We start from the raw sequence: 19092 nt of genomic DNA on the forward strand, positions 1-19092 counted from the left end.
ACCCGAAGCTCGTTGGTTAGCCTACCCTCCTGGTAGCTAACCATGGCTTCCCCCAACGCACCATGGGGAGCAGCGTGGCGAGCCCAGTCCACGCACTCCACAGGTGTGCGAAGGGTTGTTCCTCGGCGTATGTTCCATCTTGGAACATACACTTCATTGGAATCCGACACTGCAAAAGAAACAAAGCAGTTAGGAAAAGATGATAAAAATTACATAAAAGGACAAAAGAGCCCTACGCACCTGTAGGGTCGATCACAGGCCGATAGCCACCGAACCCATCACCTGAACCTAAGGGAAATCCATCCAAAAGGTCAGGCAGATGGGAAGGTAACAAATATCGGCGAGAAGCCCCGCGCGTACCTGAAGGTCCAGCCGTCGAGGCCGATGGCGGAGGCGGCATAGTTTCCGCCGCAGTCGATGGCGGAGGCATGGTGTCCGCCGCGGACGCCGCCGAAGAGTCAGCAGCAACAGTAACCGCCGGCTCGGTGAACGATGCTGTAAAAATTGCACTCACCGCCGGCGGTGACGTCATCTCGGCTGGAACAGTTGGCTCAAAGGATTGAGCAACTGGACCAGCGGAAGCAGGCGAAGGTGCCTGGGTCGACGCCTCAGGTAGGCTGACCGAGCCTACCGTCATTGGCGGAGAAGTACTCCCCTGCGCTCCACCCTGGAATGCGTCAACATCCACGCCTGCACAAGAAGATAAGTGTTAACAAATTTATAAAGTGATAAATCTACAAGAAGAATGTTTGTACTTACGGGTTTTCTTGAGCCTGAACGTACGGAGGGGCGGGGACAAGCCCGATGGGGCCGGTCTCTTGATGCCGGTCACCGTCGTCGTCGGTTCTCCGGAGGTAACAGTCGTAGCCTCCGGAGCAGTGGTCTTCTCACCACCGGGGTTCCCCGCCACCTCTTCATTATCTGACTCGGTGTCAGATAGAAGCACCGGATCAGCTGTGGAGGCCACCTTCTCCTTCCCTTTCCCGCCGGCAGCCTTCCTCTTCCGCACTAGCAAAGGACCATCTGCGGATTCCTCAGAAGAAGAAAGGACGTAAGGAATTCCAGCAGCAGGTACAGCATTGAGGGGTTGAGGATAGAATATCGCCTTACCTGGCCGCCGGTGGCTCAGGATCTCTTGGCCCGGCGGATAGACCTCCACAAACCGATCCGCCATTTGTTCTAGGATGGGCAACTCGTTCTCGTCTAGAGCACGAGTACCCATCCGCGCGGGACCGTCAGCTTCCCGCGGGTACAGGAGCGACTCCAAGTTGTTCCCCTCTGAAAGAAAATAAACAGTTAGAAAATAAACTCGTATAAGCAAAGAGAAACGGAGCATACCGTAAGGGATAGAGTTCGAACCGTATTCGAGGACGATTGGAACCTTTTGCGCGTCAGCCTCCTTCCACACTCGGCTCATCCCCAACATCACCATCCCGGACTCCGGAAACCGGAAAACCGGAGATTGGACCAGGGATATCTTTGCAAACCATTCCGCCTCCTGGTAGTTTGTGGCGTGGTGGCTCGGAATGGCTTGGCCATTTTTAAACTTCATGGCAATGGGGACGGCGCGAGCAGAAATGTAGAAGAACTCCCGCTTCCACGACCGGAGACTGCGCTCTGTCGCGCAAATCTTCAAACCCTTGATTCGGGTTGTCAGGGTGTACCAGCCCTGGATGCACCTCCAAGTATAGAAGGTCATCAGGCGGTCCACGTAGGGCTCAACACCCAATATCCGGCACACCCACTCGAAGTGGCGAATCTTCGCGATCGCCATTGGGTGCAGCTCGGTCAGATGAACACCGTGCCTTTCGAGGACACGGTAAACAAACTTTGTCAATGGGAACCTAAGGTTCCCATAAACAAAGAATGCAGTATATACCCCGATCTTGCCACTGGGGGCATCGTACACGGTCTGATGGGGTTCAGGAAACTCAGGCTCGAGAGGATCGAGCATGAACTTCCTAACAACATACCGGTACTGATCGCCGGGCAGAGCACACTGGCACTCACCAGCAGTACTCTTGTCATCGGCCGAAGACTCAAGATCACGAGAAGACATTGTGCAGAAAAAAGAAAGCGATTTCGGGAAAATGCTAGCCTGAAAAGGGGAGTATTTGCCGGAAATCGCTAAAGAAGAAGAAGAGAAGGGTGAAAGTGTGGATTGCAAACAGCCCTCTCCCCCTTTATATACTAATCGCAATTAATGCGATGAATTTAATGCGGAGGAGAGAGAAATCGAAGGTGCAATGAAACTATGACACGTGGCATAAAGCAGGCTGGCAACAGCTGTTGACAGGACGTGTGCCAGCAATTTCGCGGCCACGCGCCCGAAAAATCGCGCCCACGCGCCTGAAAAAGAGACTGGAATGACCATATAATGTCACGTCACCATAACTTCCTGCACGACCTGACACAGTCAGAAGAAACCGTCGCACGACGTTTCAGACGTTTGGACTGTTCCTATCTTTCTACCAACTCTTCGAATTTTGAAATTCAAAATTCAAAAAAGATTCAAAAGTAAGCGGGAAAACACCCCTTACCTTGGCAAACAAGTAACCATAAGCCGGGTGCGGGTACAGTGTTAAGGCAAAACCCTTCACATACCTAGCACCCGCAGGGAATTGAAGCCAAGAATACCTTGGCAACCAAGTAACTATAAGACGGGTGCGGGTACAGTGTTAAGGCAAAACCCTTCACATACCTAGCACCCGCAGGGAATTGAAGCCAAGAATACCTTGGCAACCAAGTAACTATAAGACAGGTGCGGGTACAGTGTTAAGGCAAAACCCTTCACATACCTAGCACCCGCAGAGAATTGAAACCAAGAAGGATCTTCTAGGCAATGCTTGCGGATAGAGGAATAACATCCCCGCATAACGGGAACGTCGAGAATTATATTGTTTGAAACTCCGTAATGGAATTGGTGGTCTTAGCATAATTGATCACTATGTTGAAAACCACCAGAACCTCATGGAGACTATATACAAGTAAACCTCAACGCTCCTGCCTTGCGAGAAGGTTACATACCTACCCGCATCATACCCAAAGATCAAGCAAAAAAAAAATCGGGAATTTTTGCAAGTGACACTAGGAAACCCGCGGGAAGAATCCCCACGGAGAACCTTAAAACTAAAAAGCCTTTTCAAAACCCTTTGCTCAAAGTCCAAAAGTTCACCTCACTTTATTAAACATTCATGAGAAGAACATTGGACTGGGGGACTTGAAGAGGTAGGTCCCAGCAGAGCCCAGTTGGTCCCGCAAGACTCACCTTGAACAGGGACGTCTGCGCAAAGGCCATCTGCTTCCGCAGGACCCACCATGCTCAGATAACCTTACGCGCAGTACGCAAGCTGTACACGCAGGGAAAGCCTCCCAATGGTGAAGTACCCCGCCTGTTCCCGCAGTTGCGGATACAAGCCATCAGGGAAGGCTACCCGCAGACAGCAGGGCTACACGCACAAGACAATAGATACTTCAGTAGTCACATGAAGGAATGAGCAAGACGGGAACAATCCCGCCAAAATGAGCCAGTCCGTATGATTCTGAAAGATCTGTACTATACCTACCAAGGTATGGATAGGACAGACAATCTGACCAGAACAGCCCATGAGCCAATCACAGGGTGACAGCTCACCGACAACAGTACGAGGAGGAGCACCCTCTAGTACTGTTTGTCACTATTAGCCGCTGCCTACTCACCAACCCTTACTGCAGGGCATGCGCAGCCTACAGTTGGTGAAATAGTGTTACTGTGGGCCGTAACCTATTCACCAACCAGCATGGCCTGCGTATAATCCACAGTAGGTAGGACGTGCATAATCTACAGTTGGAGGAATAGTGCAGCCGACATAGTTACTGTTGGCCGTAACCTATCCACCAACCAGTATGGCCTGTGCATAGTCCACTGTTGGTAGAACAGGAATACTATTCAGCCGGCTATACCTTCTAACCTACCTTCGGCTATAAATACTCCAACATCTTGGAATGGTAAGATCATCTGCTACCCAGTTATCTAGCAATCTCTTAATATACACTTATATTCAGAGCAACCTAGTCTGATTCTCACGCCGGAGGGTGGTCACAAGGAGGAACCCCCCCCCCTTCTCAGTGACGAGCTTACGGTGTTTGTTTTGCAGGTCTCCTGAAGAACAGCCTTCTCAGTTAGACCTCATCCGTGGGAAACATTACTTAACCCCCAGATTATCTATAATCTGTCCAGATTATCTATAATCTGTCCAGGGTTCACTTAGTGTTTCTTCATTATTGTAATGTACAAAAGAAAGAAAATCATTGATCGATAGTAGTACAGTCGCTAGTTAATTAATTGACTCACTTGGGTTCAAGACCAAGACAATCTACTTTAAGTGAGAACTTTAGACTTGTTATAAACCATAAACTAAGATTTCAACAAAAAGGGGAACCACCAAAACACATACAAAATAGTTCATAAAAGTATTACGCAATGATAATCCTTAATCCTAACCAAAGAAATTAAAACAGCTTTCATCAAGATGTTTGTGGGCGTATAACGGTTAATTTTGCAGAGCACGGAATTGATGATAGCAGCAGCATGTCTCTAAGTATCTCAAGTTCTTTATCAACAGAAACATCTTCATTAAGCTCAATTTGTACATTCTTTAGCACAGGTGACTTAGTCATGACGAGCTTCACAAATTCCATCTCAAAAGGTAAGCTACGAAAAAAACTTATCATTAACGTTTCAAGATGATCCAACTTCAAATCTGGGTGGTTTTCTGAATCGAGAAAGTTGGTGCGAGTTTGCTGAATATGCAACTTCTCATTATCATACATCTAATTAGAAATCGTGCTAAAAATGTCAATAAAAGTGTAAAAAGAAAAAAAAAAGCACTACCATAAACAACAATAATAATAAAACCATTTACCTGAAAAGCAATATGCTCCAACATAGGGGAGCTCCTGATCACACAAAGGACAGAAGAAATATGGTTTTGTTTTGCCAAGCACACATCCATACTGAGAAATTTGAGATGGACTAGTGAAGTTGGAAGATTGTGTGGTGAGGCGTCTGCACACAAGTACTTTAACCGAATGCGAAAGTCAAAATTAAGTAGCACAATATTCTTATGTTATTGTGATTAATGTTTAACCTAAATTAATATTACCTTCATATAAGACTTTGATATACTCAAAGTCCTAATCAAAGGCACACAGAGTAAGAGCTTAGCAAGCGCAAGCTTGAATCCTCTTGCTACGAAGCCATCTGTATAAGGTCCCCTCTGCATTCATTAAAATACCTTTATAACAAGGGCAAATAATTAGTTGAAGGAACTTCATAAATGGTTGATTACAAGCAGCGGGCACTGGGAGAGGAACCGTTTAAGCGCTTGAGAAGTAACCCGAACACACCTAAATTCCATTCTTTTAAGCTTACTAAATACGTTAAATGTCTTTGGTGGTTCAAAAATACATAATTCAAGACGTATAAATTCTAGTCCTTGCATTTTAAAGAAAGCATGGGGAAGCTTGTAGAACCTATCATCATTAGCGAAAATCAGATCACTCACACAATTTCTCATAGCAAGAAGACTTATAATCTGATTCCAGATCTTTCACACACCGAGTCACAGCAAGATAACGTATCATCGGGGCAAGCTCAGGTTTCGTCATCTGAAGAGGAGCATATAGAAAATCGAACCCAACTATTTGCGGACCCTCGTGTAGTAACAAAACATGGAAGATGGCTTTGGCAAGCTTACACTTCCACTTGGTGCGACCAAAAACAATTGATGGTAATTTGACTAGATGCCTTGTAAATAAAACTTCGGGCATGCCCCGCCAGCTATACCGCCATTTCTTTGAAAGACCGCTCGTTCTCACTGCATCTCGAAGTGGCATAAGACTTAGAATACTCTCAATTATGTTTTGAGGAAGGTTGTTGATGATATCTGAATTTAGGCGTTGACCGCTTGCTGTGTTTTCATACTCCATACTGATACTCCTGCAAGGCGCAATGCAAAACAAAATCAAACAGTCTCCCCTTAAATTCATTCAAAATTTTCTACTTGACAATACCGGTTTTTGATGTCATGATTTAAGGCAATTATAATCTACCTATCTAAGTCTAGGGTTTAAGCAAATTAAATAAAATACAATTTTACGCCTGCCGTTAACAAACTGAATAATTCCCAAGTTTGGGCCAAACCCGTTTTGTGGCAAAAATCTCAAGAGATAATATATATTTAATATGAATTTTATATGGAATTCAACGAGAAGACAATAAATTTTAAAATATTCGTTAAAAGATAGATATCTTATAATAAATCTCGATATAGCCTAAAAGTAAATTGTATAAATTATAAGACAGATAATTTTGGGAGATTCAAGAGAAGAACAAATTACGATATAGTTTATGTTTAAGAGAATGGTAAACAATAAATAGATAGGTTAATATGAAAATACCTGGGTTGGTTCACGCATGCAAACGAGCACTCTAAAAGCAATGAATATGAGAGAGAGAGGTAGGGAGAATGATATATATTTAATTGAAAGTGTAATGTTTACAATGAATACATATATACATGAGAAGAAATCTTGAAGAACAAGATAAACTGTTTTAGTAGTTGATAATAATAATAATAATAATAATAATAATAATAATAATAATAGTAGTAGTAGTTGTAGGTCCTTAGAACGGATCAAACAACTAAGTTCTTGAATCAATCTCACTCGTGAGCTAGCGGAAATCACTTGCAAGAACCGAGATATCAGATATTGTTGATGCTCGGTTATTTCCCGAAAGGGTAAGAAAAAGAGAGAGTAGAGAGGCTTGGTGAGAAAGTAGAAGATAAGGTTTTCGAAAGGGATATATTATGCATGCACATGCCTCCCTATTTGTAGGAGAAGCATGCCATGCATTTCTTCATTATTTCCGGCCTGATGGGCTCCAAGTATATGGCCTCGGGCCCAAACATACACAAACGAAACCGAAAGCTAATAAGTTACATCGTGAATAATACAAAAGACTACAACACAAAACAGGGCCCTACAATCTCCCTCTAGTCTTTAGTATGATTTCTTCAGCTTCCGTCTTCAGTCGGTTTCGTATTCGAATGGAGAGTCATAATCAAATATTTGATTGTCAACAAGATAGCGGACGAACTTGTTGAACTTCTCAACTATCTTGTCAGTGTTGTCCCATTGAACGTCTTCAACTGTGGACAAAGGAGAATTGTGAAGCTTCAACAAATCCCTCCTTGCTTATGTAGGTCCTGAAACCAGATCTAACAAAAATTATTCTTGGATCAATCTCTCTAGTGCTAGCGGAAATCACACTAGAAGAATCGAGATCTCGGATCTTGAGTTTAGTTATTTTGGACAAGAGAAGATAGTAGAGAGAAAGTGGGAGTAGTTGGAAAGATATTAAGATTATTCATTGTTCATACATTGGTTTTATTGAAGAAAATTAGATATAGCGATTAATACTTTAATCAAAATTGAATATTGGTCCGTGATTAGGTTAGCATTGATATACTAAAGATGAAGACGGTGTTGCTTTTTATTTCGGACCTTGACTTGCTGGAAGATGAGCTGTCAGTTCTTGACCAGATGTACCGAGAGGGAAGGCTAAACCCGGCAAGAGCTGAGAGCCATTATGAGGTGGTCTGGCTCCCAGTTGCGCCCAATCATAGGGCAACACCGTGGACCCAAGAAAAGCAAAGCAAATTTGAGGCGTTAAGAGATATCATGCCATGGTATTCAGTTTTTCATCCCTCGTTACTTGATCCAGCAGCGATCAAGTACATTAAGGAGGTGTGGCACTTTAACCATAAACCGTTGCTCGTGGTGATGGATCCTCATGGGAGGATTGTCAATACCAATGCGCTACACATGATGTGGATATGGGGAAGCGTGGCTTTCCCGTTCACTAGCATGAGGGAAGAAGCCCTTTGGCATGAGGAAACTTGGAGGATTGAGTTGCTTGTCGACGGAATCGAGCCAAATATTTCCACTTGGGTATGTTAGCGTAACTCATATTTTATCTTAAACTTAACAAAATAAGTACATTTTTATTTTTATAGGTTTAGTGTTCTGAGTTTAGGGTTCTTCTTTACTTAAGCGCACACAATTTGTCTTAATGTTAATAACAAAAGTACATTTTTATTTTATGAGTTTGATGTTAAGGTTCATGGTTCTGCTTTATATAAAGTAATGTAATTTGTCGACAGGTTGCTGAAGAAAAATACATTTGTTTGTATGGAGGAGAGGATTTGGAGTGGATTCGAAGATTTACAGTAGCCGCTCGAGCAGTGGCGAGTAAGGCTGGAATCCCGCTTGAGATGTTATATGTCGGGAAAAGCGACCAAAGGGAGAAAGTGATGAGAAACAACGATATAATCCGAGTTGAGGAACTTAGCCACGTGCTCCCGCACCGAATTGTAATATGGTTCTTTTGGGTTCGACTCGAGAGCATGTTGCACTCAAAACTCCAACACAGGAAATCAATTGATGAAGACCCGATTCTACATGAAATTAATGTGATGCTTACATATGATGAAAATGATCAGGGTTGGGCGGTGATATGTCATGGGTCGAACGATTGGATGAGAAGGTCTGATGGTCGCTCGGTTTTAATGAGTTTGTACAAGTATAGTGAGTGGCAGGATGAGGCACAAAGTAGGGGTTTTCTACCGGCCTTAAATGAGCATCTTGAGGCAAACGGGCGCCCGATGGCACCTATTTTGAGGTTTCCTACACGAGGTGACCGACACATGTTCTCCTCCTTGGACGACAATGCCTTGATGAAAAACATACTTGCCACACACGCTCCCGATGGCACCTATTTTGATGTCAAACCACTTCTGCAAATCATTGAGGACATCACGCATAGAGCCAATCTAGACAAAATCCCTATTAATGTTTGTTCTTTCTTTCTTTATTGTACTTGGTTTAATAAATCATCTTAATATTGAATATTAATTCCTTTTTGTTTGTAGGGTACTCAACCGGAAATAGATGCCATAGTTGAGATTGAAATAGATGGCATAGTTGAGAGTGTGATTGATAACGACGTTAGTTAGATGCTTGAATCCATGGCACTCCCGACGTTAAGATCAATGGTCATAAACTTATAATGTATTATACGTATATAGAGTAGGTACTGTTTTATAATCAATAATATGCTGAGAACCGCGTGTAGGTTTCCTGCAAAGGCATTGGAAGTAGCGACGCACATGCAACCACTACAGGGATATCCACATGATTTTAGCTGTTATTAAACCATTTTCAACCCAACCTGATTTTAGCTGTTATTATACCGGCTACTTCCGTTCGAGAGCTGTTTTATTTTACCATTAGGGTCGATTTTTTACTGTCTTTTTCACATTTTTTTTACCTTTTTGCCCTATATATATATGTATATATTAGTAATAACAATAATGTGTATTGGGTGTGTATGTTGAATCATAACACTTAAAACACTCTATACTCTCTTAAACGCTTATTATTCTCTTAAACCTTCCAAAATTATTCTCGAATGGCTTCATCACGTGTGCAAATCTTCTGTTGGTTGTGGTTCCTCTTCAAGCAGATCGGTTGTTCAAACCATTCCTACCAATAGGAGCCCGGAAATTTGGTAAGTTTTTTCGCATAAAGACGCAAGCACAAGTTTGAAAAACCACATTGTTTTGAAACACTATACGAGTTTGAGTACTATTTTGGTATATTTGATAACTAAACTAACCCAACAAGTAAAGGTAAAAGGAGAATAAACAAAAGCAAAAGGCATATGTACAAGCAAGAAACACGTACAACCATTTAATAATTAACAAGTTTTTGTACCCGCGCGTTGCAACGCTGGGGTGCGTTTGTGTGTTTACACGTCGTGGATGTTCCGGATGTATTCTCGGTTGGACAAAATCCCTAATGTTTTATTGAGAATACATCCGGACAAAATCCCTAATGTTTGTTCTTTATTTCTTTCTTTCTTTTTTGTATTTGGTTTATTAAATCATCTTAATATTATTTCCTTTTTATTTGTAGGGTACTCAACCGGAAATAGATGCCATAGTAGAGAGTGTGATTGATAATGATAACGACGTTAGTGAGATGCTTGAAGCCATGACACTCCCCACGTTACGATCAATGGTTATAAACTTATAATATATTATACATATATAGAGAAAGTACGTGTTTTATAATCAATAATATGCAGAGAACCACATGTAGGTTTCCCGCAAAGGCATTGGAAGTGGTGACGCACATGCAACCACTACAAGGATATTCCACATGCTTTCCCATTATGAGTGGGATGTAAAAGCAATTATTACCCTAGCGTCTTTTATGGAGAACTATGGCGAGTTTTGGTTGAGGGTTCAGCAGTGCGTTTCGGATCCACCGGCTAAGTCCCAAGCCCACCTCAAGCAAATGCATGATGTGCTCGAGCGGGATGAGGCTCTCAAACCAAGGTTTGAGGCCGGCACTAACCTCCTCAAAGCCATGCTTGACTTGACCCATTGTGTTGTTCGATTTAGGGATCTTCCCAAGCAATACATTAGCCCGGATACTCCTGAACTCATTACGGCCACCGCTCTTATTCCCACTGCGGGTTACTGGATCATTCGAAGCATCCTCGCGTGTGCTTCCATTCTCATTAATCTAATCGGAACGGTACATGAGTATGTTTTCATCTCATTTTTTTCCCATTATGCATTCCCTTATCTAGAACTATACAACATCACTAGTAGAAAACTAGACAATTGCGATAACAATTTGCAAACAAAAAAAAGGTCACAAAATTAGCAACTAATTTGCAACTGGAATCATAGCAAGTGCTTGCAAAATTCAAGATCAAGCACAATAAAGTCGCAAAACGGTCACAAATGCCCACTTTTTTAATTATTTAATTCCCCTTACAAATTCTCAAGAACCATAAATAACACATTTTAACACAGGCATATCACTATGACCACGGAAGCTTGGGAGCTATCAAGTTTGACTCACAAGATCAGCAACATTCATGATCCCCTCAAGCATCAACTAGATCTATGCAATCGCCATATTAGTAAGATAAAATATGTTAAATTAATAAGGTCATTTACCGATAATCAATGTATTTTGAAACTAATATTGATGATTAGATGAGAGGAAGCAGATTGAAGATTACCTAATATTTGTCCGCGTCATGGAGTCTCCACATATTGATAATACGAAGCCTCTCAAGCATTTGATTTACCTAAAAGATGATCAACAACCATTGTACGAAAGCAGTACAAAGAATCGGGTACGTGTTCATTGTTCATTTTTCGTAAATTGGTTTTATTAAAGATCATTAGTTATAGCGACTAATAGTTTGATCAAAATTGAATATTGTTGCGAGATTAGGTTAGCATTGATATACTAAAGAACAAGATGGTGTTGCTTTTAATTTCGGACCTTGACCTGCCATACGAAGATTTTTCAATGCTTGACCATATATACAGTGAGGCAAAGCTATATCCCGAAAGAGCCGAGAGCCACTATGAGGTTGTCTGGCTCCAGGTGGTGCCCAATCATAAGGCGACACCGTGGACCCAGGAAAAATTGGAGATTTTAAGAAACATGGCGCCTTGGTATTCGGTGTTTAACCCCTCGTTACGTGATCCAGAAGCGATTAAGTACATTAAGGAGGTGTGGCACTTTAACCATAAACCCTTGCTTGTGGTGTTCAATCCTCAAGGGAGGATCGTCAACACCAACGCACTACACATGATGTGGATATGGGGAAGCGTGGCTTTCCCGTTCACTAGCATGAGGGAAGAAGCCCTTTGGCGTGTGGAGACTTGGAGGATTGAGTTTCTTGCCGATGGAATCGAGCCAAATATTTCCATTTGGGTACGTTAACGTTACTCACATTTTACCTTAATATAAACAACATAATAATCTTTTGTTCTATAACTCAAAGGTTTGAGTTAGCAACGAGATTAGGATGAAGAAATGTGATTTAAACAAGTTAAACGAGTTGAAAAGCGAATTCTAATCTTATTAGCATTATAGGCCGCGCCACAGGAGGCAATTGGCCCATTCCTATGCGCTAGGCGAGGAGGGTCTTTTTCCTGAAGTTTCATTTTGGCAAGAATAGTCCCTATAGTTAATAAAATTGCTTCTAATTGCTATAACTTGATATTTAAAGTACGTAAACGAGTTGTAACGATACTAACACATGATAAATGAATACAATAAACTTTTATTAATAATTCCAGACTGGAATTATGGTACGTGTCGGGTACAATGAAACAAAAAAATAGCGGATGCTACAATATTCCTTACTTTTGAAATTTCTCCCGAAATTAAGGAGAAGCTACAGCAAAAAGATGAGGATACTTGATCTTCACTTGATCTTCGTGTTCCCAAGTAAATTCAGCACCACGCTTTGATTCCCAACAAACTTTAACTAACAGAATTCAGCTACGCTTCATTTCCTTATTCATGCGATCCATGATCTCTACCGGCTTTACAACAGCGTGCATGGTATCATTAATATGAACTTCATCGAGGGGTATATGGAGATTACCCTCGGCTAGACACTTCTTGAGGTTTAAGACGTGAAAAGTCGGATGAATATTAGAGATTTCTCCAAGAAGTTCGAGTTTATAAGCAACTTTACCAACTCTATCAATTATCTTGAATCGTTCAACGAATCGAGGAGATAACTTTCCGCTTTTACCGAAACGAACGACTCCTTTATACCTTGAGAAGGACTTGATCACCAACATTAAACTCAAGAAGCTTGCTACGTTTAACGACATAACTCTTTTGACGACTTCTTGCGGCGAGAAGATGACGGATTTGAGCAATTCTATTAGATGTTTCTTGAACCATCTTGGGACTGATTATTTGAGATTCACCAATTTCGTTCCAACATATCGGGTAACGACATTGGCGGCCATAAAGAGCTTTGAACGAAGCCATTCCAAAGCTAGAGTGGAAACTATTGTTGTACGAGAATTCAATGAGTGATAGATGAGCATCCCAATTTCCACCAAATTCAAGTACACAAGATTTAAGCATATCCTCCAAAGTCTGAATATTTCTCTTCGATTGATTATCGGTTTTAGTATGATAACCGGTGCTAAGATTAATCGAATTCCCAAAGCTTTTTGTAAAGATTTCCAATAATGTGAGATGAAACGACTATCACGATCGAATATGTAGTCAAAGGTACTCCATGATGACAAACAATGTGCTTGACATAATGCTTATCAAGTTGCTCAACTGAATATTTCTCTCGAATAGGGATGAAGTGAGCTAATTTGATTAACCGATTGATGATCACCCAAATACTATCATGTTGGACATGGGTTGTTGGAAGTTTGGTGATGAAATCCATAGCAATGTCATCCCATTTCCAAATGGGAATCGGAGGTTGCTCGAGCAAACCAAAAGGTTTTTGGTGCTTGGATTTAACCTTAGAGCATGTAAGACATTTGAATACATATATCGCAATATCCTTCTTCATTCCAGGCCGCCAATAAGTGGAACGAATATCGGCATACATTTTATCTGCACTGAGATGAACGGAGTATCATGATTTATGCGCTTCTTCTAGGATGAAGGTGCGAAGATCGCCACGATTGGGAATCCATAGACTATTTTTGAAATATAGCAAGCCATTCTATTTAGTTTCGAGTTGGAGTTCGGCACCACACGATATCTAGTCATACATGTTACCTTTAGAGATCGAGACGTGTTGAGATTCATAGATACAACAAATAAGATCGAGTTGATTAACAACACAATTAAGTGATATGAATTTTGCATGCTCCTTACGACTAAGAGCATCGGCCACGACATTTGCTTTACCGGGATGGAAGCGAATCCCACAATCATAGTCACTAAGTAACTTGTCCCATCGTCGTTGTCTCATGTTAAGCTCTTTTTGATCAAAAATTTTTTTAAGACTTTAATGATCGGTGTAAATGACACATTTTGTACCATAGAGATAGTGTCTCCACATTTTTAGAGAGAATACAACTTCACCAAGCTCGAGATCGTGCGTCTTATAATTTTTTTCAGGAATCTTGAGTTGTCTCGAGGCATAAGCAACAACCTTGCATCGTTGCATAAGAACCCAACCAAGACCTTGGTTAGAAGCGCCGCAAAATACAATGAAATCGTCATTACCTTCGGGAAGGGTTAGGATCGGGGCATTGCAAAGCATGTCCTTTAGAGTTTGAAAGGATTTTTCTTGATTCAATCCCCACTCATAAGGCTTACCCTTGTGAGTTAAGGCATTAAGGGATAAAGCACGTTTGGAGAAATATCGGATGAAACGACGGTAATATCCCGCTAGACCAAGGAAAGATCAAACTTCGGTAGGAGAAGTCGGGGTTTTCCAATTTTTAACGGCTTCTATTTTGGCGGGATCAACATGAAATCTTTGTCATTTACGACATGGCTCAAAAATTGAACTTACTTTAGCCAAAATTCACATTTGGAGAACTTGGCATAAAGTTGTTATTTTTTTCTCAAAAGATTGAGAATAGCATGCAAATGCTTCTCGTGATCGGTTTCGATTTTGGAATAGATTAGGATATCATCGATGAAAATAATTACGAATTTATCCAAGTAGGGATTGCAAACACAGTTCAAGAGGTCTTTATAAACCGCGGGTGCATTGGTTAGCCCAAACAGCATAACACAAAATTCATAAGAACCATATCAAGTTTGAAATGTGGTTTTGGGTATTTCTCCTTCATTGACACGTAGTTTATGATAACCGGAATGGAGATCTATCTTCGAAAAGCAAGCGGCTCCTTGAAGTTGATCGAAAAGATCATCTATACAAGGTAAAGGGTAATGGTTCTTGATAGTGAGTTTGTTAAGTTCACGGTAATCGATGCGCATACGGAAAGATCCCTCATTCTTCTTGGCGAACAAAACTGGTGCGCCCCACGGAGATGAAATAGAACGAATAAAGCCCTTGTCTGAGAATTCTTGGAGTTTTTTAGAAAGTTCTTGCATTTCGGAGGGTGCAAGACGGTAAGGGTATTTGGAAACGGAATTAGCTCTGGATACAAATTTAATACAAAACTCACTTGTCAAGCGGCAGGAAGTCCGGAAATGTCTTCGGGGAAAACGCCTGGAAAATCACGTATCGGAATGTTTCTTCTTCTCTTTGGGTTTCTTCTTGATTACATGGGCTTGGAAAGCCACGTACTTCTTGTGCAAGTAAGGTTGGGCTTCAAAGCAAGACATGATGTTAAGTTTTGGGAAAGGTCTTTCTTCAAAACGTTTAAGGTTACACTATTTAGGAGAGGAATTCGAATATACTTCTCGAAGCACAAGATTTTAGCATGATGTAAAGATAGCCAATCTATGCTTACTATGACATAAAAACTTCCAATCTTCATAGGTATGAGGTCAATGGAAAATCTATGTTTATTGAGGGTGAGAGTTTAATTACGGATAACAGAATCTATGAAAATTTGCAATTTCTACCATAAAGGGCTTAGACAATTTAGCGCGTGTCATGGAAAGTATATACTCAAAATCAAATGAAAAGAAACTCTTATCGGCACCCAAATAAAAAAACGAGGCAGAATGATAATTTACGAGAAACATACTGTTCACCACATCATTGGAGTTTTGGGCTTTGCTCACATTAAGCATGAAAGCACGCCCACTAGCATCTTGGATTGCTTGAGCTACTTGGTTGGGTGGCGGAGCTTGAATGGATCGAGGGAGTTTGAACCGGTTGCACGGGAGCCATGAGTTGAGGAACTTGAGGAGCAACGAGTTTGTGGGACTTGAGGTTGATAGGTTTAGACTTGGTAAGCTTGAGTAGTGTAGTAAGGAGCGGGTATAACTTGGGCTTGGTGAGCAAAAGCGAGTTGGGGAGGGGGCAAGAATTTCGGAGATGATTAGGGCCGCCACAATTATAGCAAGCCCTAGGGTGAGCATTGGGTTGAGAAAGTGACGCGACACGAGGTTGAGAGTTTTACAGAACGAATCGTTGTGGAGCGGTTTGTCCACGCGTAACTTCGCGGCAAGTGTTGGCAAGGTAACCAGAAAGTTGCAATTGGTGCATAGACGGTATGAAGAGTAAGCGGGATGATGACGTCGACAAGTGGTGCACAACATGTGACGCCTGGTATAGGGTTTCTTGTTAGGATTGGCCTGTTGATGTGGTGGTGGATTGGATTGGGTTAAAGCATAGTTGTGGTGATCGGCCTTGCGTTTGTTCTTGTTGATGGAGTAGTGGTTGGCATGGTTATTGGTCTTTGAAGATGACTCGGCCTTGAACTCTTTTGCGGGTTCGGTCGAGGCCTTCTCGGAGGGTTTCTTGGTATTCTTCCTCGTCAAGGTCCCGGCCTTAACGTGGTTCTCGGCGAGAGTAGTAGCAAGTATAATGGCAACATGAAGGGTTTGCGGATTGCTACTCAAGACGGAGCATTGAATTTGCATGGCCAACCAGGCTATGTATTTGTCAATGGAACGGGAGAGAGGAGTTATCAAATAAGGAACCAATAGACTAAGCTCATGGAAGCGGTTATTGTAAGTGTCACTATCACTGCTTTCTTGCTTGAGTATCCAAAATTCCGCTTTTCAACCTTTGTATCTCGTGTTTTAGGCAGAACTCTGTGAGAATGAGTTCCTTGAGATCACCCCACTACATAGCTATGGCGAATTCATCTCCTTAGGAGCACTTCTCATTGTTCCACCAAGTAAGGCCTTTCAATTCGAAGACACTCAAAGCATAGGTGGTTTATATGAGATCTGTCCAACATGTCCAAAACATAATTACAAACATGAAACATTGAAAAGTCATAAGCTAATTCGGGTTAATTCCTAGTGTAATTGAAAAGCCCCAATTTAGTTCTTGACATAAACGCTAGATTGAAATTAATTCAATTGAACATGAAATCACCCAAATCCATTGAAGTTGGATGTGGGCTTTCATTTCAAGGGTTGATAACTAACAATAAAAACCAAAAGTTACTTGAGGATTGATGGAAAAACAAGATACTTGATGCTTAAGAGACCCATTTGACTTTTGAAAGTCAAAACTTGAAGAGCATTTGATTGAGCCTTGAATTTGTGAAAGTAAGAGAGGATTGAGAGCCTACCCTTGTTTATATAGGAATTAGATTTAGGCTTATGGTTTATCAATAAATCACTAAACTTGCTTAAACCTCAAAAATGGAATAAGATAAACACTAATCTTGATTAATAACTTGAATTAAACGATAAAATTCGTAGGATCGTGATAGGATATGCTTAGGAATGTTCTGGAACTGAAAGGTTTGAATTAACAACGAGATTAGGATGAAGAGGTTGAATTTAAATAGGTTAAACGAGTTGAAAAACGAACTCTGATCTGATCAGCGCTGTAGGCCATGCCACGCGAGGCAATTGGCCCATTCCTATGTGCCACATTAGGAGGGTCTTTTCCCTAAAGTTTCATTTTGACAAGAATAGCCCTACAATTAATAAAATTGCTTCTAATTGTTATAACTTGATATTGAAACCACGTAAACAAGTTGTAACGCTAGTAACATATGATAAATGAATAAAATAAACTTTTATTAATAATTCAAGACCTGAATTATAATACTGATCGGCTACAAAACGAAAAAATAGTGGATGTTACATTATGGGTTTAGAGTATAGAATTATGCTTTACGCAAAACCACATATTTTTTTCCACAACGATGTCCATTAGTCACTTTCATATTTGTTTATTATTTTTTTTTCAGTTTCATATTTAAAAATATAATTATTGGTTTCTATCTGATCATCGTTATTTTTGTATTATTAAATACTTTAATTTTAATATATGCAAAATAAAGATTAATTAAAATTTTATAGTAGTTGATTTATATTAATCGTAAAAGTATGTCATGATGTGGAGTGTGAGGTGGAGGTTTGTTGTAGAAAAAATTGAGGTTTTTGAAAAAAGTTTGGAATCTGACGTGACACCTAGGTGGAGGTTTGTGCAAATTTGTTGTCTTGGATGTTGTCCATGGTTCTGCTTTATATAATGTATAGTAAAATTTTTGACAGGTTGATGAGGGAAAGTACATTTGTTTGTATGGAGGGGAGGATCTGAAGTGGATTCGAAGATTTACAACAACCGCTCAAGCAGTGGCACGTAAGGCTGGAATCCCGCTTGAGATGTTATATGTCGGGACAAGCGACCAAAGGGGGAGAGTAATGAGGATCAGCGATATAATCCATGCTGAGAATCTTGGCCACGTGCTCCAGAACCAAACTCTAATGCGGTCATTTTGGTGTCGACTCAAGAGCATGTTTTACTCAAAACTCAAACAGGGGAAATCATTTGAAGACGACCCGATTCTACATGAAATAAACGTGATGCTTACGTATGATGGAAGTGAACAGGGTTGGGCTGTGATATGTCGTTGGTCGAATGATTGGATGAGTAGGTCTGATGGTATCACGCTTTTAAGGAGTTTGAACAATTATAGTGAGTGGCAAGATGTGGCACAAGAAATCGGTTTTCTACCGGCCTTAAACAATCATCTTGCGGTTACCCAGCAACTTGTTCATTGCAACCGTTTAATCTTGCCTGAAACCACTGGGAATGTGCCGGAGAGAGTTGTTTGCGTTCAATGCGGGCGGCCAATGGATAGGTTATTATTGTACCGATGCTGCGTTGACTAAGTATGATTATTGTATGCTTCTTGAATTATAGATGGAGGAGATATTGGTGAGTCAGTATAATATGTTACGATTAAGTGGTTTGTTATTTATTTTAAATTGTGATTAATATAGTTGTATTGAATCCATAATACAAGTGATGTGTTAGTGAGTAAGAATCCCCTATAGCTCACTGGAATAGCGCAGTCTTGTAAACGAATTTTTTTTTTAAATAGGAAAGTTGAAGAGCATAAAATAGTTTTTAGGAGAGAGAAAGATTGTTGATTGAAAATAGGAGATCCGTCATTTGAAATGACGGATGTCAGATTACATATAGGGGTTGTTAGTTTTTGTCTGGTGATGTGGACGAGAACCATGAGTTCCGCCATTTGAAATGACGGATCTTGAATATTTTATTCGTGTTCTGTCATTTCAAATGACGGATGTCAGTTACAGCTAGCCGCCAGTCACCTA

General features: G+C 41.0%; 2 protein-coding genes across 2 annotated transcripts; one reads left to right on the forward strand and one right to left on the reverse strand.

Annotated features, from left to right (window-relative positions):
* Positions 1–4506: 4506 nt before the first annotated feature.
* Positions 4507–5399, reverse strand: LOC143566126 (F-box/FBD/LRR-repeat protein At1g13570-like). The gene is made up of 4 exons (XM_077052905.1): positions 5331–5399; positions 5145–5258; positions 4905–5060; positions 4507–4812 (listed from the first exon to the last, which is right to left on the reverse strand). Exons 1-4 carry the CDS (start codon positions 5397–5399, stop codon positions 4507–4509), a joined length of 645 nt encoding a protein of 214 aa, XP_076909020.1.
* Positions 5400–8431: 3032 nt separating this feature from the next.
* On the forward strand, positions 8432–18642 carry LOC143566102 (protein SIEVE ELEMENT OCCLUSION B-like). Its single transcript, XM_077052886.1, has 7 exons — positions 8432–8897; positions 10021–10125; positions 10207–10655; positions 10932–11041; positions 11118–11260; positions 11362–11850; positions 18022–18642. Exons 1-7 carry the CDS (start codon positions 8451–8453, stop codon positions 18640–18642), a joined length of 2364 nt encoding a protein of 787 aa, XP_076909001.1. The 5' UTR covers positions 8432–8450.
* Positions 18643–19092: the final 450 nt, after the last annotated feature.

The sequence above is a fragment of the Bidens hawaiensis genome, unplaced genomic scaffold, assembly GCF_021521415.1.
Source record: "Bidens hawaiensis isolate Kalapana, Puna unplaced genomic scaffold, B.hawaiensis_p1.1 tig00022693_1, whole genome shotgun sequence".
In the NCBI taxonomy this organism is placed as follows: Eukaryota; Viridiplantae; Streptophyta; class Magnoliopsida; order Asterales; family Asteraceae; genus Bidens; species Bidens hawaiensis.

Bases quoted from the DNA above. Each gene is read 5' to 3' on its own strand.
- LOC143566126 (XM_077052905.1), bottom strand. From the start codon at position 5,399: ATGGAATTTAGGTGTGTTCGGGTTACTTCTCAAGCGCTTAAACGGTTC. The intron at 5,259-5,330 runs GTAATCAACCAT...TAATGAATGCAG, and splicing joins TCTCCCAGTGCCCGCTGCTT to AGGGGACCTTATACAGATGG. The intron at 5,061-5,144 runs GTAATATTAATT...ATTCGGTTAAAG, and splicing joins TATCAAAGTCTTATATGAAG to TACTTGTGTGCAGACGCCTC.
- LOC143566102 (XM_077052886.1), top strand. From the start codon at position 8,451: ATGTTGCACTCAAAACTCCAACACAGGAAATCAATTGATGAAGACCCG. The intron at 10,656-10,931 runs GTATGTTTTCAT...ATTTTAACACAG, and splicing joins CTAATCGGAACGGTACATGA to GCATATCACTATGACCACGG. The intron at 11,851-18,021 runs GTACGTTAACGT...AATTTTTGACAG, and splicing joins AGCCAAATATTTCCATTTGG to GTTGATGAGGGAAAGTACAT.